Source organism: Microtus pennsylvanicus, chromosome 7 (assembly GCF_037038515.1).
Source record: "Microtus pennsylvanicus isolate mMicPen1 chromosome 7, mMicPen1.hap1, whole genome shotgun sequence".
Classification (NCBI taxonomy): domain Eukaryota; kingdom Metazoa; phylum Chordata; class Mammalia; order Rodentia; family Cricetidae; genus Microtus; species Microtus pennsylvanicus.
The window spans coordinates 22,759,633-22,785,811 of NC_134585.1; the positions used below are offsets into that span (position 1 = coordinate 22,759,633).

Genomic DNA, 26,179 nt, shown 5'->3' on the forward strand with positions numbered 1-26,179 from the left:
GACTCTTTTTTCTGGGATACTTTCTTTCTGAATCTCAAGCGTAATTTAAGAATAGCCAGGTAGTGGTGGCTCACGCCTTTAATCCCAGCATTCAGGAGGCGGAGGCAGGTGGATCTCTGAGTTCTAGGCCAGCCTGGTCTCTAAGAGCTAGTGCTATGACAGGCTCTTTAAAAAAAAAAAAAAGCAACAAAAAACTACAGCAAAAACCTGTCTTAAAAAAACAGAAACAAAAAAGAATAAAATGAAATTGGCACTAAAAGTTATTTTCTATTATTTGAGCCTGGTTTCTTGATTGTAGGATTAATTGGAAGAAAGGGAAATTTTTTTGACTGACATAACATTTAAAATTGTGTGGGCACTCCAGAGGTAATTGTAGGGTGGATACTGTATTTGATATTGTTCTAGTATTGTGATAAAGCAGAGCTCTAGTAATTTCTCCAGTCTTTAGTCTAAAGGAAAGGGGGATTATAAACAAGTAAGCTACAAATCCCATAGTTAGCTTAGCTTTGCCTTCTATGTACTAGTCATTTTTAGTAACATTTGCCTTCTTAATTAATACACATTACTCTAATATTACATACAGTGTGTGCACATAGGTGGCAGAATTGAGAACCAGCCTGGGGTTAAGAATATTCCATGGGGAATTGATTTGCAGTGAATCAGTCTTCATGCATAAATACTCAGAGCCCAATTACTCGGAGAAAAAAACCCATGCAGTTAATGGAACAGTGCAGGCCAAACCGGTGTGGCTTTATCAGTCATCTGGCACAATCCAGCTGTGTGTTTTGAGTGTTTTAGGGACTGTCCAGCAAGGCAGGGCAGGCTTAAAGAAAACTAGTGAGGAGCCATGTGTGGTGGTATATACTAGTCAGGGTGGTACATACTAGTCAGGGTTCTCTAGGGGAACAGAAGTAATAAAATCTGTATCCATCCATCCATCCATCCATCCATCCATCCATCCATCCATCCATCCATCCATCCATCTATCTATCTATCTATCTATCTATCTATCTATATCTAGGATTTGTTAGATTTCCTTACAGGCTGTGGCCCAGCTAGTCCAACAATGGCTGTCTCTGGACAGAAAGTCCAAGAATCCCAGTTGTTTAGCCCACGAGGCTGGGTGTCTCAGCTGGTCTTCAGTATATATTGGAGTCCCAAAGAAAAAGGCTCTAATAGCAGTGAAGGAATACCTCAGCGACAGGATGTGGGAACTTGCTAGCGAGAATGAGGGCAAGCAAGTGAACAACAGCAAAAGCTTCTTTCTTCCATGTCCTTTCTATGGGCGGCCATGAGAAGGTGTGGCCCAGATTTAGGGCTGGTCTTCCAACCTCAAGAAAAGCCCGCACAGGTGGTGCTTGGATTTTTAGTTAATTCCAGATGTAGTCAAGTTAACAACCAAGACTAGCCATCCCACCTGTCATCTCAAACTCAAGGGGCAGGAGGACCCTGACCTGAAGACCTGACTTAAACACTGAAATCCAGGCAAACTGGACTACACGGTGAGACTGTCAACAAAACAAAACACCAAAAAAAAAAAAAAACCAACAACAAAAAACATAGCTAACCAAAAAACCTGACAGGGTATGGTTTGGAACGTCCTGATGCTAGCAGATGGAGCCTCTTAATCTCTCTTAGGTCTGAGAAGGCAGAAGAGGGAGTGTTTATTTTTAGAGCCTTAGGAGTTTAGCTGAAGGGGAGTGGCAGGTATCCTCTCGGATTGTAGCCACTGGGAGGACAGGCCTTGTAGGAAGGGAAACAAACTATTTTCCCACCCTCTGGTTTTTCCACTGAAGTTGGCATTCCCCAACAGAACCCAGAGACTACAAGGAGCCTAGTTAATTTAATTCATAGAGGCAGCCTTGTGAGGAACGCGGTAGAGCTAGAAAAGTTTGGATGGAGGAACTAAGGGAGGAGAAATGCTTAGAATGCTGAAGTCAAGTTAGTTTTCCAGGAGCCAGTAAAGAGAATGTTGAGAATGGATAGGATGAACCTGTTAGTAACTGGAGGATAGAACCACAGGCCAAGTGTTTCCACAGGCCGGCAAGCTCAGAGCTGCTTTTTCCTGGTACTAGTCATAGAATTTTAATTACCATTATGAAGCACCTTTAGAAACCTGAACTCCAACAGTCCCCTCCCCTCCTATCCCCTTCCCTCATCCTCATTATATCTCCCCAACACTGCACACACACACCCCTTTTTGGAAAGACAGGGTCTGGACCTTTAACCCAGGTTGGCCTTGCACTCACCATCTTGTGTCTTTCACTCCCTCAGTTACCGGCATTAAAGTGTGTGTATGTGGAAGTCAGAGGTCACTTTATCATGTTGTTCCTTAGGAGCCATCCACCTTGTTTGAGACAGGGTCTGTCACCGGGACCTGGGGCTCGCCGATTATATTAGTCTAGGAGGCCAGTAAACCCCAGGTATCTGCCTTCCGCTGCCTCCTAAACTCTGGGATTACAGATGGGTGCTACCAAGCCTTGCTTTGAATATGGATGTTGGGATTGAACATGCAGCAAATACTTTACCAGTTTAGCTCTCTTCCCAGTCCCAAAGGCTGCATGTTGTAATTGTACAGGTCAATAAATAATTCCTATATGAATATACTATTACTACCTAGATGAAAGCAGAGAATTCCCAGCACTCCAGCAGGTTCCTCACGTCCCTCCACTCCTGCTCGATGACTCCTCCAGGTGCTTATTCCTCCCACTTTAGATCACTGTTGATTTTCAGAATTTTAACTAGAAGCATAACATTATTTTGTGAGTGGCCATTTTGTTTAGTATTTTATCTCTTTATGTTTTTCTTGCTATTATTACAATGTATAAATAAATATCGCAATTTATTCAGTTTATTCTTGGTGAAAATTTATGTTTCCAGGTTTGGGCTGGTATGAATGATATTGTTACATTTTTTTTTTTTGGTTTTTCGAGACAGGGTTTCTCTGTGGCTTTGGAGCCTGTCCTGGAATTAGCTCTGTAGACCAGGCTGGTCTCGAACTCACAGAGACCCGCCTGCCTCTGCCTCCCGAGTGCTGGGATTAAAGGCGTGCGCCACCACCGCCCGGCTATTGTTACATTCTTGAACTTGTCTTTTTGTAAACGTCAAACAAACATTATGTCAAAATATATAGTGCCAAATTTCTGTAGTAGTTTTTTCTTTCTCTTTTGAGACAGAGTTTCATGTAGTCAAGGTTGGCCTCAAACTTCATTCTTTGCCAGGACTGGCCTTGACCTCTGATTCCTCTTGTTTGTGTAACACAAGTGCTGGAATTACAGGCGTTTACCAGCCCCATACCTTTTTTTTTTTTTTTTTGTAAGTTTTGAGACAGGGCCTTCCCTACAGGGCAGCACTGGATGACCTTGAACTTACTGCCTAAGTCCTGGAGTCTGCTACTTAATTCATTTTTAGTTTTTGAGACGTTCTCAACTGTTTGTACCTCAGATTATAACCTTAACTTCCATTCTTCTCGCTGTCAACCTCCAGAGTACTGAGATTACAGGCATGCCCCCAACCACACCCAGTTTATGTGGTGCTGAGGGTTGAACCCAAAGCTTCATGCTGATTAGGTAATTTTGCCAGCTGAGTTACATCCCCGGCCTTTAATTTCTTTCTCTTTATTTTTGAGGCAGAGTGTGGTAGTTTGAAGGTAATTGGCCCTCATGCTCTCATAGGGAGTAGCACTGTTAGAAGGTGCGGCTTTGTTGGAGTGTGTACGACCTTGTGGGAGGAAGTGTGTCACTGGGGAGGGGGTTGCAGTTTCCTATGCTCAGGATACTGTCCCGCCGACTTCCTGTTGCATGCCAGTTGTTCCTCTCAGGTACTACTCCATCACCGAGTCTCTTGCATACTACCATATTCCCAGTCATGATGATAATGGACTGAACCTCTGGAACTGTAAGAGAGCCACCCCCATTAAATGATAAGACTTACTGTGGTCGTGGTGTCTTTTCACAGCAATGAAAACTCTAAGACACAAAGTGTCACTGTGAATCTTTGGCTGTCCTTGAGCTCCTTAAATTTGCACTGGAGTGATGGAGTTCTCTGGACATTTTTTTCTGAAGTGTGTAGTCACTGTTTTGAGCTGCCTTTGGCAGATAGGTCTAAAGTGGAATAGATCAGTTATTTATTGAGTTTCAGCCTTAATGGTTTTAAGGTTTAAAAACATTAGAGGGAAAAATTTGTTTCCAAATTCTAGTAGAAGAGATTAGGGCAAAGATGCCATGGTGAACCTGGTCTTTGTCTAGTATTTTGTTTTTGTTTTTTGTCAAAGTAGAAGAAAGCCTGTGATTGTTTAGCTCAGTTCGTTTTGAAAATGTTTTCACACACTTTCCTAGCAGTCTGTTTGGCTGTCAGAAACATAGGAGTTTATGATCTGCAAGCTAAGCTAAGTTGTTAGCTGATTTAATTCTGTTTTGTTGGCAGGTTAAAGGGCACTTGCAGCCTTCTGATTGATTTATTTGGTATCGAAGGTTAAAATTTGATGTATTTGTTACCAAGTGTGCATATGCTTATTAAAATATATTCCGTTATCACCATCTGTGAGAAAGTACAATGTCAAGCACAGGAATTGAACTGAAGGCCATTTCCAGCTCCACTGACTTTTGCTTGATCAATGCAAAGGCTGTTTTACATTGTTATTTGTGAAAAGAAAGAAAATGATGAGCACCAGATAATTTATTTGTCAAACATTTAGTAAGTGTTGATTATCAGTAGTGATTTGGTGTGTGTGTGTGTGTGTGTGTCTTATACAGGTAAGTCAGAGGACAGCTTCCCGGCGTCAGTTCTCTCCTTACACCTTTATGTAGTTTCTAGGGATTGAACTCAGGGCACCAGGTTTACTTGGCAAATGCCTTTACCTGCTGAGCCATCTTGCTGACTTTTGATTATTTTTTCCTTTTAAAAGTTTTTAATACCCACATAAACTTTTGTGCAAAGGCAGTAGTATTTATATTTTTTAACTTTTCAATTTTTTAATGGGGACAGTCACTTGATAAATAGATAATTTTGTGAGATGGGGACAGTCTTACCCTGTAGATCCGGTTGTCCTGGAACTTGCCAGTAGACCAGGCTGGCCTCACACTCACAGACCTCCACTTGCCTCTGCCTCCCGAGTGCTGGGATTAAAGACAAGTGCCATCACATCTGGCTCACTGAACAGATTTTTGAATAAGAAAAATGATAGTGGTGGAAATTCGCCTGCTCTTTGAACTTAAGTCCAGTACTTATCCAGAATGGGAATGAGGATAAAGGGGGAGGGGAGGAGATTTTCCAATTTGGGTTTTTATTTTAACGTATTTTTTTAAGTGTGTGCTTAAAAAACTTTTTTTGTATTAGGGAAACTTGTCACTTATAATCTATTCAAAAGAGAAATCCAAAGCACCTGTATTTTTATAGAGCAGGGGCATTGAAAATGAGCCCAGCGTCTGTGAGTTTGAGGCTAGTCTGGGCTTCCTGCTAAGTAACAGGTCAACCAGGAGCTGTATGCTAGTAAGTCCCTGTCTCAAAACAAAGGAAAATAAACCACAAAAAGAGAATGTGCAAGCGGAGACAATACTAGTTTCTTCAGTAGTGAGGATGGAAGTTAGAACTTTTACTGAAATGTGGTAAACTTCTTTTTTTTTTTTTTTTGGTTTTTCGAGACAGGGTTTCTCTGTGGTTTTGGAGCAAACTTTGTTGTTTATATATGACCATTTGTTTGCCTGTCCATCAATTATCTACAGGTTGGCGAGCTGTAATGTTATCTTAGGGTCAGAAGCTGTAACCCAGAGGGTGACCTAGATAATACTGGCTTTCTATTGGAAGCAAACATTTCCCTGTTGGCTTTTCACATATTATTAAAATATCTGAAACTCTGTCAGATAAATTCTGTCTAGATAAATTCTCTCGCTGCTTATTTCTGTTTTAAGACTTGGATGGTAGACTTTCCCAAAGGTATTTATGTAGGTTGTCGGTCAGAGAGCCAGATAAGATTAAGTCCCTGGTTTGTGCTTGTGAACAGGATTGCAAGTTTCCCATGGCTTAATGACTCAGCTTGTGCATATTAAAATTTCTTATCTCTCTCTAATGCTAGCTTGCTCATGTAGGGGAAAGATTTCCACCAATATTTAAAAATTTAGAAAGTCAGGGATGGAGAAATGGTTCAGCAGTTAAGAGTGTGGGGACTGAAGTTCGGTTCTTACCTGTAACTTCTAGTGAGAACTGATGCTTCTGATCTCTGCAGGCACTTGCATGCAATGTAAATAATCCCATATAGACATGTACACATATTTAAAAATAAAACTTGTAGAAAATTTTAGAAGTCTACGCTTCTTTTTTAAAATTATTTATTTTTATTTTATGTTCATTGGTGTTTTGCCTGCATTTATGTCTGTGTGAGGGTGTCAGATCTTGGAGTTATAGACAGTTGTTAGCTGCCATGTGGGTACTGAGAATTGAACCTGGGTCCTGAAAGAACAGTCAGTGTTCTTAACCGCTGAGCCATCTCTCTAACTCTAGGCTTCTTAACTCAGTAGTAAAGATAATCTAGTATGGTTAGTTATATTTATCTAACTTATGCGCTAACTCTATCCTCAGTTGTGATATGCTCAAAGAAATTAAATCTTTTCTTCATGAAGAATATAGCTTATTTTAATGGATCTTACTTATTCTGTAAATTCACATTTCTAGTCTTCAAAAATGTCTTAGTTACTTTTCTACTACCCAGAGGGTGAGTCTGTGACCACCATGGCAGGGAGCATGGCAGTAAGCAGGCAGGCATGGTTCTGGAGCAGTAGCTGAGAGCTTATACTGATCCACAAGTGAGAGGCAAAGAAAGCTAATAGGGAAACCTTTTATGAGCTTTTGAAACTTCAAACCCTGTTACATATCTCTTCCCCCAAGGCCACATCTCCTAATCCTTTCCAAACATTTCTACCAACTGGGGACCAAGTATTCAAACATATGAGCCTATTCAGGGCAATTCTCATTCAAACCACCACAAAATAATAATACATTTCTTTGTGCTTTGAAAGGCAACCTGGCTGGGTCAACACAGTAAGCCATTATGATAAAAGAGTTTGGAGCACATTTAATAACACATTGGAGGAAACTTGCATAGGCTGAAAGAGCATTTCTCTCTGAAATCTTTTTTCTTTTTTTAATTTGGGGAAATATTTTTTGAGCTAGGGTCTGACAATGCATTTGAATGTGCCACCATACCTGACTCCTTATACTCTTCTGTGTCTCTCAGCATTTCTTTTGCTAATTGTATTTAGTTCTTCACCTAATTTTTGCTCCCTCTAGTACATTTTTAAAAGATGTGTTTTTATTACTTTTTATAGTTATTTGTGTATGTGTGGGATGTACATATGAATGAGTCCAGTGCCTGTGGAGAGTCGAGGCCTTGGATTCCCCTAGAGCTGGAGTTGTAGGGTGTTTTAATTCTCCTAATGTGGGCACTAGGAATCAAACTCAGGCCCTCTGCAAAAGCAGTTCTTCACTGCCAAGTCATCCTGCCAGTCCCTCTAGTACTTTTTGATGTATTTCAGAAGAAAGCAGCTTGTCTTTTTGATGCCTTGTCTTGATTGTGCACACACATGAATGCTTTACACACACACACACACACACACACACACACACACACACACACACACACACACACACAGAGTACTTTGGCTCTTCCACTTCTGTGAGTTTAAAAGACTTTACATTTCCACTAGTGTACTCCCAGTGATTGGGAACATTGTATTCTTTCTCCTTCTGTGGCCAGGGTTATTTGATATATCAGTGATGGGGGAAGAGTTTTACTTTAGTACCTCAGGGCTGCAGGTAGAACAATTCACTTAGAAGTGCTTGTGGAATAATACTGAGCGTACAGTCTAACCTTCAGTGATGGCTGGAGAGAACCTGTGGGTCTGTATGCTCTCTGAGATGGATCTCAGACACTGATCACCTGGACTCCTGCAGGGGAGGTTTAGGGGAAGTGTGCAGTTTGTTCTTGATGGAGCCTGTTTCTTCTGTATCACAGCAGTTTGGCTGCAATGGCTGTTGGGTTTGTTGCTCAGTTCTCACTTCTTTAATGACCCCAGAGAGTTTTCCCTTTGGGCTTATGATCTGCTTTTGCTGATTAACTCTGCTCTCTTTTGAGGCTCCTAGAGGCAATGTTTTCTTACCTGTTTACTTTGTACTTTGAAGTCTTATAGGATGTAATGTGTAAGATTCTGGGTCTCCATCATAGAACTCTCAAGTAGTTGATCTGGGTATAACCAGTTTTTCTTTTCCTTGGTAGCTAATTTCTGCTCTAAAGCTCAGCCTTTTGATGAGGTGTGGGATGGAAAACAAAACAGATGACTGAATGAGACCACAAGTCTGTTCTTTTTCTTACCAGAATGTGAGAACCAGGACTTTCACTTTGTAATAACATAGTTACCACACTAGACCATACTAGGGAAAGCAAAATGGTGTTTGTTTTGAGACAGGATTTCAATGTGTAGCTTGGCTGTCCTGGAACTCAAGTCTGTAGACCAGGTTAACCTCGAACTCACAGAGTGAAACAGTCTTTAATATATGATTCTGTAGAAAAGGACACCAGCATAGAGACAAGGCAAAAATGGTTGGTGTGGTGATTTTGTTCAAGCCAGTGGTTTTTTTTTTAATCCTGGATTGTGAGAAGTTTCTGCCCTCTTTTTCCTATAGGCTGGTATTTCAGGGATTTAGTCTTCACATTCTTTTAGTACAGACCCCTCTCTAAATTGCCATCATTTAGGATGCAAAGCCTTATCTCATTTTTAAGCCTTATCTTCTTTTCTGATTGTGGGCAATCAGTAAAGAACTCTTGAGTGCTGGGGGAACTGCCAACTAGGGCAAAGGGGCCCAATGCTTCCTCCTTATCTGTGTCTTTTTGATGAGCACTAAGTATACTTTGTACTAAAAATGCATGGTAATGATTTATTTTTTGCAGAGGTTGCACCCAGGGCTTTATGCATGCTAGGTAGGGCTCTCTACTTTCATATCTTTCTTTGCAGAATTGCAAGGTAGCTTTAAAATTTTTTAAGTGTCTGTCTAAAAAATAAATACTAGGAACAATTGATCTAGTTGACTTGGTAGATTTATGTGACTGGTTTATTGCTTCCTGAGAAAGCTTGGAGAATTTTTTTTTTCTTCCTTCCCAAGAGCTGGGCAATTGGGAATCAGCAACGTAAGCGAACTGTTTGTTGTTTCCCTATAAAGAAAAGGATGGGGAAAGGGTCCTGAGCCATTTCTCCCTACTCCTTGTACTAGGACTTGAACCCAGGGCTAGTCAAGTGCTCTACCAGTTAGCACCATCTCAGTCCTCTCACCTTTTTGTCTTTATTATTTTGAGATAGTTTCACTAAGTTGCCTAGAACTTGTGTGCTCCTGTTCCAAAGTACATATTTCTGGCCTTTTTCAGCACCAAGTGAACTTTTAGTGGGGATATTCTGAACTATAGCCCTTGGGTAATGTGGATGTACTCCACTGGTTTAGTAGAAAGTGGTGAGCCAGAAGATAGATTCTTTTGCAGGTCTGAGCTGAGGGGAAGCACATTTTGAAATTAGTTTTTGAGCCTTAGTTTCTTCATCATTGAAATGAGATAGGAGTAGATGGTCTTTGCGATTATCTCAAACAGTAACTTTTTATGACTTTGAAGTCAGTAATTTTAAAAAAAGAATTAAAATTTTTATGTATATGATGTTTACCCATATGTCTATATGTATCACATATGTACTTGCGGAGGCCAGAACAAAGTGTCCTATCTCCTGAAAGTGGAGTTAGAGATGGTTGTGAGCAGCTCTGTGGGTGCTGGGAACTGAATCTGGTTCCTCTGCAAGAGCAGCAAGCTTTTCCTAACTGCTATGCCATCTCTCTAGTCCCCAGAGTACTTTTTGAACTAATTTCTTTCATTAGCGGTCTATTTCTTTTAGAAGCAGGTAGCAGGTGTGAAAGCCGCACTCAGGGACTTGGCCTTTGATACTCCATTCTGGTCATTTGGCAGTGTCGTTCCTGGTTGTGAGGGTAGTGAAGCTGTGGGCCCTTACTTTGGCCATTAAGAGAAATGACCTAGGAGGAACTATGGGAACTGCAAGTGTCGAGCCTGTGCATCTTCTGGTTTGCACCTCTCATAGTTTGGTTCTGTAAAATGAGGTGATGGGAAATAAAAATGAAACAGGTTTGTGTCCTTTTTCCTGCCCCCCCCCCCACTTTTGCAATGTGATCTTTGGATCTCAGTATCTTTCCCTGTGCAGGACAGATGTGCTCTGATGACCTGTGATACTGTGATTGGCAAGCTTGTCAGCTCAGTGGATACAGAGCTCAGTTACAAATGACTGGCCTTTCTTTTTCCGTATTCAGTCCGAAGCCATTGTGCCTTGAACAGCTTCAGTGGCAGAGATGTAAAACTTCCTAGGATCTTGCAAAGCACATGATCTAAAGGATAGAAGTATTACAACTATTTCACTTTAGTTGAGGAAGTATTGAAGAAGATAGGTTAATTCAGTTTATTGGTAGTCTTAGTAGCACCAGAAGACCATGGATTAAAGTCTTTGTGCTGTTCTCCCTGAAGCTTTGCTCCAGGTCAGATTAAATCACAGTGCCCCTAGACTAATGCAGTTTGACTGTGACCGACACTTTAAATATGACCAATTCAAGGCATATTAAATGTTGAGCACATTAGAAGCGCAAAGAAAGCATTGTACTGGGGTAAAAGGATCAATCTTCTGTTGGGAAATAGTTTCCCAGACCTCTAATTTGATAGTGGTTTATAGAGATCCGGAAAATCGTTACTCTTTGAATGACTTACTCTCTGCCTGAGGTCTCAGTTATGGCCAGATGTGTGCTTTGGGGCAAGCAGGCAATTTGAGAGGTTTTGATCATACAGTCTCAGCTCACATTCAACTATTTAAAAGCCAATAGTCAATTGTTACAGGAGACCGTAGATACTAAGTTTTAGATTGGGATTGATTGAGCTGATGTGAAAATAAAAAAGGAGACAGATTTCTACGGGAGCAGATTTTCCTTCATCAGAACAGTGAAGGGCAGAAATCTACGAGGGAATGGAAACTGCGCGCTCAGGTTCAGGGGGCTTGGCTTTCATAGGTCGGGCAAGGGAACTTTTGGGGTAGAGGATTCCACATGTAGAGCTGTTCCTCTGCATCTCGAGGTTATAAATAACAGTGGAAGTTGGTAAGTTGATTACTTGTTATCAGAGTGTCAGTTTCCCTCTTTATAGCGTTTCCCAGCTCACCTGGGTTTGGGGGTTATTGGGCCTTAAATTCCTTTGCCAGTGGATATTGGTAGGTTGTTGGACTAGATAGATATATAACTTTAGTTAGATGTGAGTGGTATCATATACCTAAAATAGAGTCTGCCCCGAACATAAATTATAAACAGAAAACTCTTGGGGTACTTTTGAATGCAATGTATCAGGCAGTCTTTTGCCCAGGGACTCTAAGAATCAAGCATTGAAAGAAGACTAGAAAGATTAGGGTTGTAGTTTAGTGGTAGAGTATACACCTGATATGCGAGAGGCCTTTGGCTCAGTCCCCAGAACTGCAGTAATAACAGAGGGAGGGAAGGTGACTGAATATTGAGTTAGGAAACTCAGGTTTCTGGTTTTTCAGTCTGTCCTAAACCTTTCTGTAGGATCGTAAGCACGTCATTTCAAACCCATGGGGCCTCTGCTTATAAAGTGAGATTGTTTATGTTGTTCTTGATCACTAAGGTTCCCTTTAGGTCCTAGATTCTGTGTTGCAGTGTTGCATCAGGACCCAGCTTGGGGTTTGTACTGTTTTTAAGACCCAAAGGAGCTTGCCTTTTTCCAAGGAGATAATGCTAGGTTACTCCACAGAACTGTTCCGTGAGCTGTCTGTGTGGTGAGGCGCTTCTTCATTGGGGACTGAGCCTGTTGTTTGTAGTGACCCAAAAAGGACTTAGGATGAAGCCAGAAGAAATTTCTGTGATTAATTATTTGCCTGTACAAGTTTGTCATGAGCCTTGTTTACTTTGTTCCTACTGTCTTTGGAGATAGAGAATTTACAGTGGAACTGAATTCTAGGATTCCCATTCTCTTCCTGATAATCAACACAGTTGGGTTCAGTGAGTTCCTGCTCTTATAGAGGATCTTAGTTCAGCTCCCAGCACCCACATTGGGTGGTTTCCAACAGCATGTAACTTGGAGAGATTCTGTCTCTGTCTCTGTCTCTCTCATTCACACACACACACTTGAAAATTTAAAAATAGTTTTTAAAAGAAATTGACACAGTCACCAAGAAAGTATGTTCTTGCTGAATTTAATTTTGTAATTAAGTAATGAAGACTATCTCTATCTTCATACTGTAATTTTAAGGCTTTTGAGTATTTGTTTTTCATTTCCTGTTCTTTGCTTTGTCTTTAATGTTGTTATTTTTCATTCATTGCAATGAAGAATCAATATTTTATTTTATCTTTTGACACTGACAACATGTACTTTCTATGTGAACTAGGAATTAGTACCCCCTACTCATAACACAGGTTTTGTTTTGTTTTGGTCTTTTGAGTCAAGGTTTCTCATTAACTTTGGAGCCTGTCCTGGAACTCACTCTGTAGAGCAGGCTGGCCTCAAACTCACAGAGATCCTCCTGCCTCTGCCTCCCAAGTGCTAGGATTAAAGGTGTGCACCACCACCACCCAGGTCATAACACACTGTTTAACTATGTGGTTTAATCACAGCTTTGACCCTAGTCTCCTGGTAGAAATCATGGCATCCCTTTGGTGACAGACTCCTCTGTTCTTTCCCATTTTTTATGCTGTAATTGCCATTGCTTTGTAGGATTGAAATTGTTGATAGCAACAGCGGACTCTGGGGAATGGTCACCTGTTGTAGAGCTGTTTCCATGGATAGCCCTCAGGGAACCTAAAACCTGCCTAATGTTAATTGCCTTTTATTAGTCCAATTACTAAAGGTATTGTTTTAGTCCATTTGGGATGCTGTAACATAATACCTTAAACAGTGGCTTATAAACAACAAAAACTCATTTTTTTTGACAGTTCTGGAGGCTGAAAGTCTTAAGTTCAAGGCAACATAAGTTGAGGGTCCACTTCTAGAAGGTGGCACTCAGAAGAGAGTTCATATGAGGGTTTCTAGACATTGTCTGTTTGCTGTGACCTCACTTAGAAGGAGCAAGTTCACTCTCTGGGGTCTGTCTCTTGTAATCATGGCAGCTCCTCCATGATTTCATAACTTCCAAAGGTTTCTACCTCCTGGTAACACTAGCTTGAAGGAATGTAAGCGTTTAGTCATTGTCAGTTCAAGAAAGATTTGTTAAGTACCCGATCTATTTGTGAGATCTTGTATTCTTAACAATAATAGATAGCCAAGAGGAAGAAAACTCAAGCCAGTACCATCTTTTTTTTAAAACATCTACTTCTTTAGCTTTCCTTTTCTTCTAGTCTTACCATAGGTAAGTGGTAAACCACTTAACTAATCTCTCAAACTGGAGTTTGAAAATTTGGAATTATTTATACTTTTCTCACTCCATAATTTCTCATAGCCAAAAGTTTTTGTTCTAGTATCCTTCTGTTGCTGTGCTCAAACACTGACCAGAGGCTTTGTAGGAAAGGATTTATTTGGCATCACTTCCAGGTCACAGTCTGTCATTGGTGGGACTTGGGGCCTGAACTTGAAGCAGAAACCTCAGGAATGTTGCTTGCCAGTTTACTGACAGGCTGAAGCATAACCCAGTGCACTCCAAGTGCACACAAGTAACGGTCCACACAGTTCCTTACAGACATGCTACAGGCCAGTGTGATCTAGCAGTCCCTCATCAGAGACTTCCTTCTTACATGACTAAGCCCTGTCTGGTTGACATTTGAAGCTAACTGTGATGGCCACTAAATCCAGTTTCTACAGCTTTAGAAACATCTTTTACATTTGTATTGCTAGCTGGGTATGGTGACTTAAATCTATAACCCCAACGTGTAGAGGCTGAATCATTAAGATTACTGCTAGTTCAAGGCTGTCCTAGGCCATGTAGTGAGTTATATGAGCTCTTGTCATAAAAACAAAACACAGACTGCCCCAATTTTGCATTTTTTTTTAATGACGAGGAGAGAAACATTTGTTTAGGGTTATGGCTTCAGAAGGTAGAGTCCCTTGAGGGACTAGGAAGGCGTAGAAATGTGGTGGCTGGAGCAGGAGGCTGACTAATCACATTTTTTTTTAAAAAATCAGAACATGGGAACCATAAAGCAGAAATATGTATTTTTTTCTTATCAAATTGATAAGAAATTGATAGAACATTCCCAGTATAAGTTATGTCAGGGCAAACCAGTTCATTTCCCCCTTTCCAGCAATCACTCAACTGAACTGCTTGTTGCTGATACCTGCTCTGAGTCATCTTCAACAAATAATCTTAAAGTAAAAAATCACTTGCATGTTCAACAATTTATGTCTTTTTTATAGTCCTAATTTATTTCCTTTTTACTTAATACTATTTTTCATAAATTTTCTTTATAAAAAGATCTTTATTTTTAATGTTTCAGCATGGATATGTAACGTGTTATAGTTTAACCATTTCTCTATCTGTGGACATTTACATTTCTTGAATTTTTCTTTTGTTGTTAACAAAAAGCATTAAAAGGAACACACTTGAACATTTCTCTCTGTGAACATAATAAGATGTTTATAGAAGCCCCCAAAGTGGTGTTTCTGGCTCAAAGTTGATAAAGATTTACAACATTAGTATATGCCATCTACTTACTTTACCAAAACTTCTTATCGATTTATAATTGATCTTTCATGCTAGTTTCCCTAAGCCTATTACTGTTATTGTTGTTATTATTACATAATTATTGAGAAAGGGTTTCACTATGTAGACTAGGCTAGCTTGGAACTCAAACTCATTATCTTCCTGGCCTGCCTCATCCTTCCAAATTCTGGATTATAGGCATGGCGTGCTTTTATGGCTAGTTTTCAAGCCCATTTTTAGAATTTATTTATTTTTAATTGATGTGCATTGGTGTTTTCTTACAGATGTCGGGTACCCAGGTCTTCTGGAAGAGCAGTCAGTGCTCTTAACCACTGAGCAATCTCTCCAGCCCCCCCAAACCCATTTTTAATATTCTCCCTGCCTCACTTCTCTGCTTGATGCATCCCTTTTACCTCCACTATCCACAACTGTGTTCAGTTAAGATTGTGTGCTTGCTGTATGGTGGAACTCAGCAGTGGATAAGACAGACATGGTCCCTGATCTGTGTAGCTTCACTCTTACCATGTGGTAAGAATGTATGCTATACCTGGGTTCTTTTTATGCATTTTCAGCTGCAGTACTCTTCCTGTATGCCATTGTTTTTAAACATCCGTAGAATTTTCTTCTACCTTTTTAACTAACTTAAAATTTATCTCTCTCAAGCTGGTAATGGTGGCACATACCTTTAATCCCAGCATTCAAGGCAGAAGAAGGTGTAATAGTTAGAGGTTAGCCTGGTCTATATTGTGAGTTCCAGGACAGCCAGGACTCCATAGAAAGACCCCATTTTAAAATGAATATATTAGCAAAATTATTTTCTCTTTATCATTCTTCCCTTTAGTAAAGTAGCCTTTCCTTGATGCTTTCTTAGCATACACTGGCCCCTTTCTATACATTTCCTTCTGAAGAATTTCATCATTTGTGTATGGATGCATGTAATATATATACGAAAGTGTAGGGGCAAGAGAACTGATTTGATTACGAGCACTTTTTGCTCTTGCAGAGAGGACTCTGGTTTAGTTCCCAGTCCCCACGTGGTAATTTATTATCATCCTAATTCTAGTTCCAGGGTATCCCATGTTTTCTTCTAACTTCGTCTAGCACCAGACATGCATGTGATATACAGACATACATGCAGGCAACACATTGATACACAGAAAATAAAATTTATAATGTAAATACATCCCTCTTCACTGGGGGCAAGGTACTAGCTTAGTGCTTTAAAAATATTAGATAGTAAGCCGGGCAGTGGTGGCGCACACCTTTAATCCCAGCACTAGGGAGGCAGAGGTAGGCGGATCTCAGTGAATTTAAGGCCAGCCTGGTCTACAAAGCAATTTTCAGGACAGCCAGAACTGTTACACAGAGAAACCCTGTCTCTAAAAACCAACCAACCAATCACACAAATAAAAACCAAAGAAACTGTTAGTGAATAACAAAGAATCCAACAAACTAAGTTTTGCAAGGCGCTATATTCTAGTAAATAGGTATAAGAACAGATCCTAAGGGGCCTAACCTTGTAGTCAGGGAGATAAGAAATGGAAGAGAAGACTGTTACAAGGCTGGTTGTGATAAGCCTATCATAAAATTAATACTTGACAGAAATTTAGAGATGATTTTTTTTTTTCCTTTTTCGAGACAGGGTTTCTCTGTGGTTTTGGAGCCTGTCTTGGAACTAGCTCTTGTAGACCAGGCTGGTCTCGAACTCACAGAGATCCGCCTGCCTCTGCCTCCCAAGTGCTGGGATTAAAGGCGTGCGCCACCACCGCCTGGCAGAGATGAATTTTAAGAGTGAGATCTGTCCAGACTTGGTGGCTCCATTCTGTAATCCCAGTTGCTTGGGAGGTTGAGGCAAGAGGATTTAAGTTTGAGAACTGCTTTCCCTATAAAGTGAGTTCAGGACTAGCCTGGAAACTTAGTCATACCCTGTGTCAAAATTGTAAGTTAAGAAGGACTTGGGATGTCACTCAGAGAGAAGCCGTCCCAGAGTACCAGCAGTGAGATAAAGGTGATGCCTAACTCTTAACGTGATCAAGATGAGTCCTCTTATTTTACAAAATAAGCAGGTCAAAAATTGTGTCAAAGTCCATGTGGCACTGTTAGATGGAGCAGTTGTTGTTGAAACTTTGAGGGCCGCAGAAGATAAGATTATTGCTGAGGTGCGGCCACATCGTGAGTGTCAGCTTTGCCCTTGAAAAATGGGAATTGAAGAACAGACTTTCTTTCTCTGCATTTAGTAATGTTTCTGTGGTTTTTTTTTTTCTTTTACATTTCTAGAAGGACTTTGAGCCTTACTTGGAGATTTTGGAAGCATATTCCACAAAAGCCAAGAATTATGTGAATGGGTATTGCACCAAATATGAGCCCTGGCAGCTAATTGCGTGGAGTGTCCTGTGTACCCTGCTGATAGTCTGGGTGTATGAGCTTATCTTCCAGCCAGAGAGTAAGTATACTGCCTCTTGTGTCAAGCTGGGCCGGAATGTCACTCACAGTTGATGGGTTGGAAGCGTCTCTTGACTTAGTTAAATCTATTTAGATGGGAAATAGACCCTTATTTATGAATTATGAATTCTGTTAATACTTCTGGATAACTATTACTATTTCTGGTTTTGTGAATTTTTTCATTTGTAGTTTACATAAAAATCCCTTAGCTATTAGTTACTATAAAGATTCACAAGTGTCTCAGAGTATAGCTTACACATTTTTCAGTACCAATTTCTTCCTAGAACATAGTGTATTGTTTGAGATTCCCAGAGTGAAAATGTATTGCTTTCTTTGGAGCAGTGCTTGCAGAGCTACCGTTTGTCAGGGAGTCCTAGGAATATCTGCATGGTAGCATAGGGCTCTTCTTCCTTTGGAGTTGAACTTCTGTTAAGAGGGACATGGGGCTGCTGAGGATGAACTGTCTTTCAGTGGTTGGCTTGCAAATGTCCCAACCTTCCTAAGGCAGAAGCACCTTTTCTGCACACCCATCTCTTCCCCACCTAGACCTTCAGGTGACTATGACCATAACCCTGTGAGTTACTTTCTCCCACAGGCTTTTGTGCTTGGGAGGTTGTGTGATAATAATTGTAGCCAAACAGTGGATGTTGGCAGTGGGTATTTTGTAATGCTCTCTGGGTTCTCCCCACACTTACTAATATTAGAAACCAGATTGTCTTTTATCTTTTTTAAAAATGATTTTATTCTTATTATTTTTATGTGCATCAGTGTTTTGTCTGTATGTGTATCAATGTGAGGGTGTCACATCCCCTGGAACTGGAGTTAGAGACAGACAGTCAGTTGGGAGCTGCCATGTGGATGATGGGAATTGAAACTGTGTCCTTTGAAAGAGCAGTGTTCTTAACTACTGAGTCATCTCTCCAGCCTCTCCTGTTCTTTGTCGGTTGTTTTTGTTGTTGTTGTTATTGTTGTTTTGTTTCTTTAAATCTTTTTATCAGTAGCATTACAGTTAAAACAAAATAAATGTTGCAAAACATGAGAGCCAAGAGGCAAGTTCCCCTGCTTTAGAGCCTTTTAGTTGAAGTGAAAATGAGACGTGACTGTCCTGTCTAAAATTAGAGTTCACTGCAGCTTTAAAGCATTCTTTAGTTTCTATTCCTCATCATTGCTAGATTTTCCCCTACACTGTTGATGAGACTGGCCTTTCATTTCAGCTCATGGTTTATGTGTGGCTGTAGCCTTAGTTGTCTGTTCAGGAAGTGTTTGATTCAGTGGCAAGGAGCCATTGTATTCATTTATTCAGTTATGCTTGCTATCCCCTCCCTCCCTCCCTCCCTCCCTCCCTCCCTCCCTCCCTCCCTCCCTCCCTCCCTCCATCCCTCCGCCTCTTCCCCCATCTTATCTATCTTGTCTTGTTTTGTTTCAGCTTGAGATAGAAGCTCACTTTGTAGACCAGACTTGCTTGTAGCTTGCAGTGGTCCTCCTGTTGGCTTTCTTTCTTTCTTTCTTTCTTTCTTTCTTTCTTTCTTTCTTTCTTTCTTTCTTTCTTTCTTTCTTTACTGTGATAGTACATATATATCTATGTTGCTTTTTAAAAATATTTTATATTTTATGTGTGTGGGTGTTTGCCTACGTATGTGTCTGTGCACCATGTTCTTACTGTACCTTTTTAAGCTTGGTAAGGCGCTTGCTGGGATCCAGCGCTGGACCTTGTGCATGCCAGGCACGTTCTCTCCCACTGAACTGTATTCCAGCCTCTCACTTTGGTCATTTCAAAGTACAAAGTTTAGTGACAATTACATTTAATTCACATCGTACATTCTCTATCTCCAGAGTTTTCTCTTTAGTTTATATTGAACTTCGAACAGTTCCTGAGCCAGGCGTGGTAATGCTGCTTTGAGCTCCCAGCCCTTGGAAAGCCAAGGCAAGAAGATTAGAAGTTTGAGGTCAACCTGGGCTATATTAACCCTGTCTCTAAGCCCAGAAAATTTCAAAGCCCCATTTCCCATTTTCCCTGACCCCTCAAATAACCATTCTGGGTACATTTCATTTTAAGATTGTATATTTATAAAAACCAGAGTAAAGTTAGAGCTGTTGACATTTTTACTTATTTGTTATGATTAGTATTAGTTTTAGGTATTTACTTCTTTAAAACATTTATTAAACTGTAAATACTATGTACAACATACTGCTTTGAAGTATGTATGCATTATATCCTGGCTAAGGTAAGCTAGTTAGTATTCATTACCCGTTTTCTGTGATGAGATATTTCAGTTGTCAGTTTGCTGTGCCATGCATTTTGCTGACCTTGTAGCAGAAACAGAACCATCTTGGTCCAGAAGAATTTTTGTCTATTTATTTGTTTTGTTTTTCAAGACAGGGTCTCTTTATTTAACAGCTCTGGGTATTCTGGAACTTGCTCTGTAGACCAGGCCTCAAATTCACAGAGATCTACCTGCTCCGCCACCCAAGTACCAGGATTAAAAGCATGTGTCACCATGCCCCACAAGAATTTTTAATATAGGAAAAGGGATATAGTTAATTCACATAAAAAGGCTTACTTGTATGTAGATGGAGGCTGTTTGTTTGGTCCTGGCTGCCCAGATCCGAAATAATCACATAGAAACTATATTAATTATAATACTGTTTGGCCAATAGCTTAAGCGTATTTCTAGCTAGCTCTTATATCTTAAATTAACCCATTTTTATTATTTTACATTTTACCATGAGGCTTGTGTTTGACTGGTAAGGTTCCCGAGCATCTTTCTCCTTTGGCTACATGGCGTCTCCGTCTACTCCGCCTGCTCTCTCTCTGTATCTTTTCCAGCCTCGCTATATTCTGTTAAGCCATTGGTCAAAAGCATCTTCTTCATTAACCAATGGCAATAAAACATATTTATAGTGTATAGAGGGGAATCCCACATCAGTTGTATATCTAGGAGAAAATATTCTGAAAACAAAATAGTGCTTACAAATCAGTGGCTTCAGTCTCTCTTGTTGCTTTATCATAGTCTGGGTCTCCGCGGTTCTGTTGCCAGGATTTACAGTGTTGGTGGGATACAGTAGTAGGACAGTGCTACCTAAAGCAAGCACAGTAAAGCAAAGATGCAGGCAGGCCTTGATGAGTGCCAGTTGAAGGCATAGACAGGCATGGGTGGCACTAAGTTAGGAGCTGTCCTACTCAGATTCCTTAGGAATGCATCAAAGATTCATAATTCAGTTCATGCCTTGGATCAAAGCTGGGTGAGGGTCTCCTAGTTGCTCCTGGATAACAAAAGAATCTGTACAGAGCATTTTGTGTGCGCTATGGCATGTTTAAAAGATTACTTATTTTTAGCCTGGTTTGTAATAGCAAAAATTAAGAATGTGTCCTTCAGTAAGGAGAACATTAAATAGATTTCAGAACTTTCCGTTAATGGAATACACATGTGCATGCCCGCCGGCACATAGCTGAGCACGAGCGCATGTGCTCGTTCCTTGCACACACACAGACAGAAACGAATGGGGAAATGCTGATCTTTAGTACTTCTAAGGAGGAAAACAAGTCTAGTACAGTAGTAGGCTATACTATTTCTTCAGGAAAAAGGAAATACATGGGAACTTATCTTTACGGTTACTGGTAAATACATCAAACTCTAGAAGTGTATGCTGAAAACAGTGTGTATGTAAGGGCAGGTTGAGGTCTGGGTGGAGGAGGGGCACATAAATATAGACACTTTCCCTCTGGCGGAAGTGGAGTTGTAAGACAACTGAATGCTAAATAGTTGCTGTCTGCTGACTAGTAGGTTATATCCGTGGGATTTCATGTGCCTTAATAGACCTGTTTGTTTCTTGTAGGTTTATGGTCACGGTTTAAAAAGAAATTATTTAGGCTAATAAGGAAGATGCCAATTATTGGACGCAAGGTAGGTTATAGTCTGTGCCGATCTTTCCCTGTTTGGTGTACATACCACTTCTTTCTGTTGCCAGATCAATATTCTCAAGAAAGAGGAGTGATTTTTGCCCCCCAAACTTAGGGGCCATTTGACAGTATATGGAAACTGGTTAGGTGACAACTCTAATGGCACGCTTCTAGCATCTATGAGTGGAGGCTGGGCAGCTGTTAAACACTTCCCAGTGCGTGGTATGGATGGCCCCACAGCAGGAGAATCTGGCTTAAGCCACATTTGAGAATCCTCACCTTAACACTTTCTCCAGAGAGAGATGAGGAGTCTGGTAAGGAACAACTTGAAATTAGAAAACCCGACTGAGTGAAGTCTTACTGTGCTTTAGAACAATATTTGGCTGGACTGAATTTGGATACACATCTGGGGATTAGATTACAGGTTGGCAGACTTTCTGTGAAGAACCACAGGAATCATTTTTGAGTCTGTGGTTCCCAGAAAGAAGATAGGTAAGGGATGAACCTGCCTGTGTTCCAGGGAAACTATATTCACAGGACCTGGTAGGCCTCTGGCAATAATGCCCCATTTCCAGGGTTGGAAACGTGCGAAAGATAACAGCAGCTTTCTTGCCCTTTGCCCCTCTTTCCAGTAGACCCGCTCTCTTCACTTTGTCCTCTTTGCTATCACTCACGCGGGATAAGATTTCTCCTCAGGGCTGGACTCTTTATCAAGGGAGGATAAGCCGGACAGGCTCCTCGCAAGATGTAAAGACCTGTAAGTTCTGAGAGTCTTCAGAGTCCCAGTGCCCTGCTCTGACATGTCTCCTACCTCTCTGGCTTTCCCCAGCTTTACTTATTTTCAGTTTTTCCCACACTTCTGACTTTGAGTCTCCTGGAGTTGGGGACGGGAGGCTTCTGTGACAGGCTGTGTCACAAGGGAGAGGAGGACTCCCCATTAGTATTCCTTGGGATTTGAATGTCTCCAGCCTTCAGTTACTAGAATGATTTGATTTAACCGATTGACTGATTTTTTTTTGCAGTGTTACGAATTAAATCAGGTACCGCCTACAGAAAAGGCAAGCTGTCTGTCACTGAGCTGTGTTCCCAAAGAAACATTCTTTCTTTGATGGTGGCAGTGGAGGGTGGGGGCTTGAGTCCTCAGTGTAAGGCAGGCTCTTGACTGCAGAGCTGCCCTAAAATGTTCAGTTTGTTGAGGTTTGGTAGTAGCTGTGGTGATGGCGTCATTGTCGGTGATGGTGGCGGTGGTGGCGGTGGTGATGGCGGCAGCAGTGGTGATAGCCATGACACATGGGACCTCAGACATGCTAGATGCTGGGCCGCACTTTACAGCTGAGCTCCATTCCTAGCCCCTCGACAGTTTTGAGACAAATAAATAAATGCTAGGATTCCAGAACTTATTCTTAGACTTATAAAGTTATAGAATTGAAGATCCTTAGAGGCCATGTAGGTACCTTCATTTTTCAGATTCTGAGGCTTAGACACAGGAAGTTATTATATGCATTCACATGTACACGTTCTCAATATTCATTTTTTTTTTAACTGTTTTGCCAGTTGAATAGCAGCAGGTTTTTCCTTTTATGGAACTTGCATTTTAGTAGAAAAGACAGAAAGCAATTAAGCATAACATTTGCATTTTATAATTTTGTTAAAATTTTAAATATGAAGGTAAATTTTATGTGTAAGTATAAAATTTATAAATTTATAAAAATAAATTTTATAATGTAATGGATGTAAGAATTGGTGATGGGAAGAACTTGCTGTGCTTTTTAATATACTTCCCAATGGAATTTTTTTTGGGGGGGGGTTCTGTTTTCCCTCCTTAAAACAGTGATCTATGCATGACACTCAGCTTTCATAATTTGTTCCTCATGTATTGTCACTGTACATACAGCATGATCTTCTATTTATGACTTAAAGAACACTTCTATGTCCGAAGCATGCTTCAACGGTGTCCAGTGGTCTGCCCCTCAGTGCTGACATGCTCTGAAGGAGCAGCTTTTCTGTGACTTCCTTCATAGTTTAATCATCCGTGGCCAGGGCTGAGAAAATGAAAACTGGTGTGAGATCTTGGGCATTAGACTTTACTGACTGTATTGCTGAGGCTACAGCACTGTAGCATCTATATTGACTGTAACATACAGCCTTTCCCTCCATATTTACCATCCAAGTCTCAACAGTAGTAGCCATGTTGTGTCCATAATTTGCTGTTTCTCCTGGGCACCGTTAGTAGAATTTTGTCTCTCTTGCTAAAAGCAAGCTTCAAGAGATGAGGGCTTTGTATTGGTTTTTTGTTTTGTTTTATTTTTTCAAGACAGGATTTCTGTCTGTGTATAACAGCTCTGGTTGCCCTGAAACTCACTTTGTAGAGCAGGCTGGACTTGAAGTCAGAGATCAAAGACGTGTACCACTACCTCCCGGCTGTTTTTTTTTTTCATTTTAGTATTTTAGTGGCTGTATCCCTAGCTTATAGTAGGAAGTAGTTCAGCAGATATTTGTTGAGCAAATGAGTAAATAAATGAAAAGAAGTGGCTCAGAAAGTATTCCTTTGAGGATGGAAAAGAATCATAGTTGATAAATTTCATGGCAGAAAGGACCATAGTTTCTCCTAGCATTTCTGGGTCAGATGGGTGAAGCTGCCCATAGAGATTAAGGAGTCGTGGTATAATCATTCTGACAGTTCTTAAGTCCGTGCAGGCACCTTGGGAGCTGTGTGGATCTCCATACTTTTTAAATGTCTGTTAAAGTTATTTGTCAATTGTAAAACAGCTAGGACCCCTTTTTGCTGTAGCTTGGCCTGTTTTATGACAGCCTTTGTCAATGGCAGTATCGCTGTTGACAACACAGCAACAAAGGCCTTATGTCGCACTCAGACTAGTGCTGGCTTAAGCCAGCTCAAACCAAGTGCAGTGCAGTGTTAGTGATGTCAGCACAGCTGGCAAAGGTGGACGTTTAATACATCTTTGACTTTTAGAAGGAAAGCTGGTTTCTTAAATTTCTAAGAGGCATTGTACACACTGGCTGGCTAAAGAGATAAAATGTTCATTTTCCTTTAAAAAAAAAGATAAATCCCTTCTAATTTAGTACACCTATGCATTGTCTGGTGTTGAGCCATTGACTGGATCTCAGAGGTAGCCTCTCTATACTTCACTCTTTCACCTCTTGTTAACTGTTTTTTCTTTATCCTTGGAGATCGAAGAGCAGTTGCGGAAGACGAAGAAGGATCTTGTCAAGCACATGCCGTTCCTGAAGGTGGACAGAGAGTATGTGAAAGCTCTGCCTGCTCAGGGCATGAGCGCGGCTGAGGTTCTGGAGAAACTCAAGGAGTACAGTTCCATGGGTAAGCCTTGGCCCAGGGTGCTGCCTCTGTCCCTCATTGGCTAATGTTGACGCAGATCAAGGATCACATGTACTGGAGGACCCATTCCCTATTTCAAAGACCAGATTTCATATTGCATATTGTGGTATCGAAATTCATATCAAAATTGTGGTATCTGTTTCAAGGCACAGAAGATTACTATAATTCCATCATCCAAAGATGAGCACAAAGCTGGGTGTGGTGGTGCTTCCCATAATTCCAGTACTTAGGAGGCTGAGATAAGAGGATTGCTACAAGCCCAAGACCAGTCCAGGTCTTGTAGTATCAGGTCAGCTAGGACTTTAATAGATACTGTCTCAAAAAATGAACAAAGATGAACACAGATGATAAAGATACGTAGGTAGGGGCTAGAGGTTTAGTGCTTAAGAGTACTGGCTGCTTTTCCAGAGATCTGGGAAATTCCTAGCATCCACCTGGTGGCTTACAACTATCTGTAACTCTAGTTCCAGGGGATCCAGATAACCTCTTCTGGCTTCCCTGGCGTGAGACATGCACATGGGTACACAGACATACATGCAGGCAAAACACCTATAAACATAAAATAAAAGTTAATTGAAAAAAAAGAAAGAAATAGGTAGGTGGTTGATGGATGGATGTACAGTTGATTTGTATGGGTGTATATTTGTCTACACCTATTGAGTTATACAGATGTATTGGTCTTCTATATGCATTGACACATACCATCTTCAAGAGCATAACCGGAGAATCATTCAGGTTCACAAATGCCTGGACTTTCAACTTTAATATGACCTTGGGAGAGACATTTACCTTTTGTGTGCTCCAATTTATTTCTACAACCTCTACTTCCCTAAAAGTCAGATTAAGAGATTAAAGGAGAGCTGGAGAGATGGCTTAGAGGGTAAGAACAATGACTCTTCTTCCAGAGGTCCTGAGTTCAATTCCCAGCAACCGTGGTTCTCAACCATCTATAATCAGATCTGGCACTCTCTTCTGGCATTCAGGCATACATACATGCAGGCAGATACTGTATGTATAATAAAAAAAAAATCTTAAAAGAAAGATTAAAGGAAATCATATATGAAAACATGTCTTACCGGGCATATGTCATTGAATACTTGTTTAGTAAGTGCTAAGTATTGCTGTTGCTGGTAAACATAAACACATGCATGTTTGTTATAGGTAAGCCTTTGGTTTTTGAAACAGGGTCTTAAGATACCTGAGGATGACCTTGAATATTTGGTTTTCTTGTTACCACTTTCCGTCAGCTTGGATTGCAGGATGTGTCACTGTGCCCGGTTTATGCAGTGCTAGCACTGAACTTACAGCCCAGTACATGCCAGTCAAGCACTGACCAACTGGGCAACATCTCCTTCCAAATACGCTTTTTAGTTTGACATTTTAAATTATAAATAAGTAGCAAAAATGGAATAGCAGCTTCCTGTGTGCTCCTCACCCTAATTGTAAAGCATGTTACATTTGTCAAACTAGAAAAATAAGCGCTAAAAAAGCACTGTGAACTAGGAACAGATTCTGTTTAATTAGTTTTTCTATTCATATCCATTTTTCTGTCCTAGGACTCAATTCCGATTGTACTTTGACAAACAGCCTTTAAATTTTCTAATGGATATCTGTAGATTTCTTGATATTATGTAGTGTAGAATTAAATATAGTCTGGTACAAGTGTGTCCAACCTGTAGCCCATGGAAACATGTTTCCCAAGATAGCTGTGTGTGAGGCTCAACATGTTTGTAGATGACAGCGCCATATTTTAAT

The 26,179-nt window shown here is 40.6% G+C and overlaps 1 protein-coding gene across 1 annotated transcript in view; it reads left to right on the forward strand.

The window, feature by feature from the left end:
* The window catches only part of Sgpl1 (sphingosine-1-phosphate lyase 1), a 48,463-nt gene that overhangs the window by 5,119 nt on the left and 17,165 nt on the right, over window positions 1-26,179 (forward strand). The window contains exons 3-5 of the mRNA XM_075980175.1: window positions 17,001-17,166; window positions 21,003-21,070; window positions 24,259-24,406. Of these exons, the coding sequence (XP_075836290.1) occupies window positions 17,001-17,166; window positions 21,003-21,070; window positions 24,259-24,406 (382 nt within the window). The remainder of the gene's footprint in view (window positions 1-17,000; window positions 17,167-21,002; window positions 21,071-24,258; window positions 24,407-26,179) is intronic.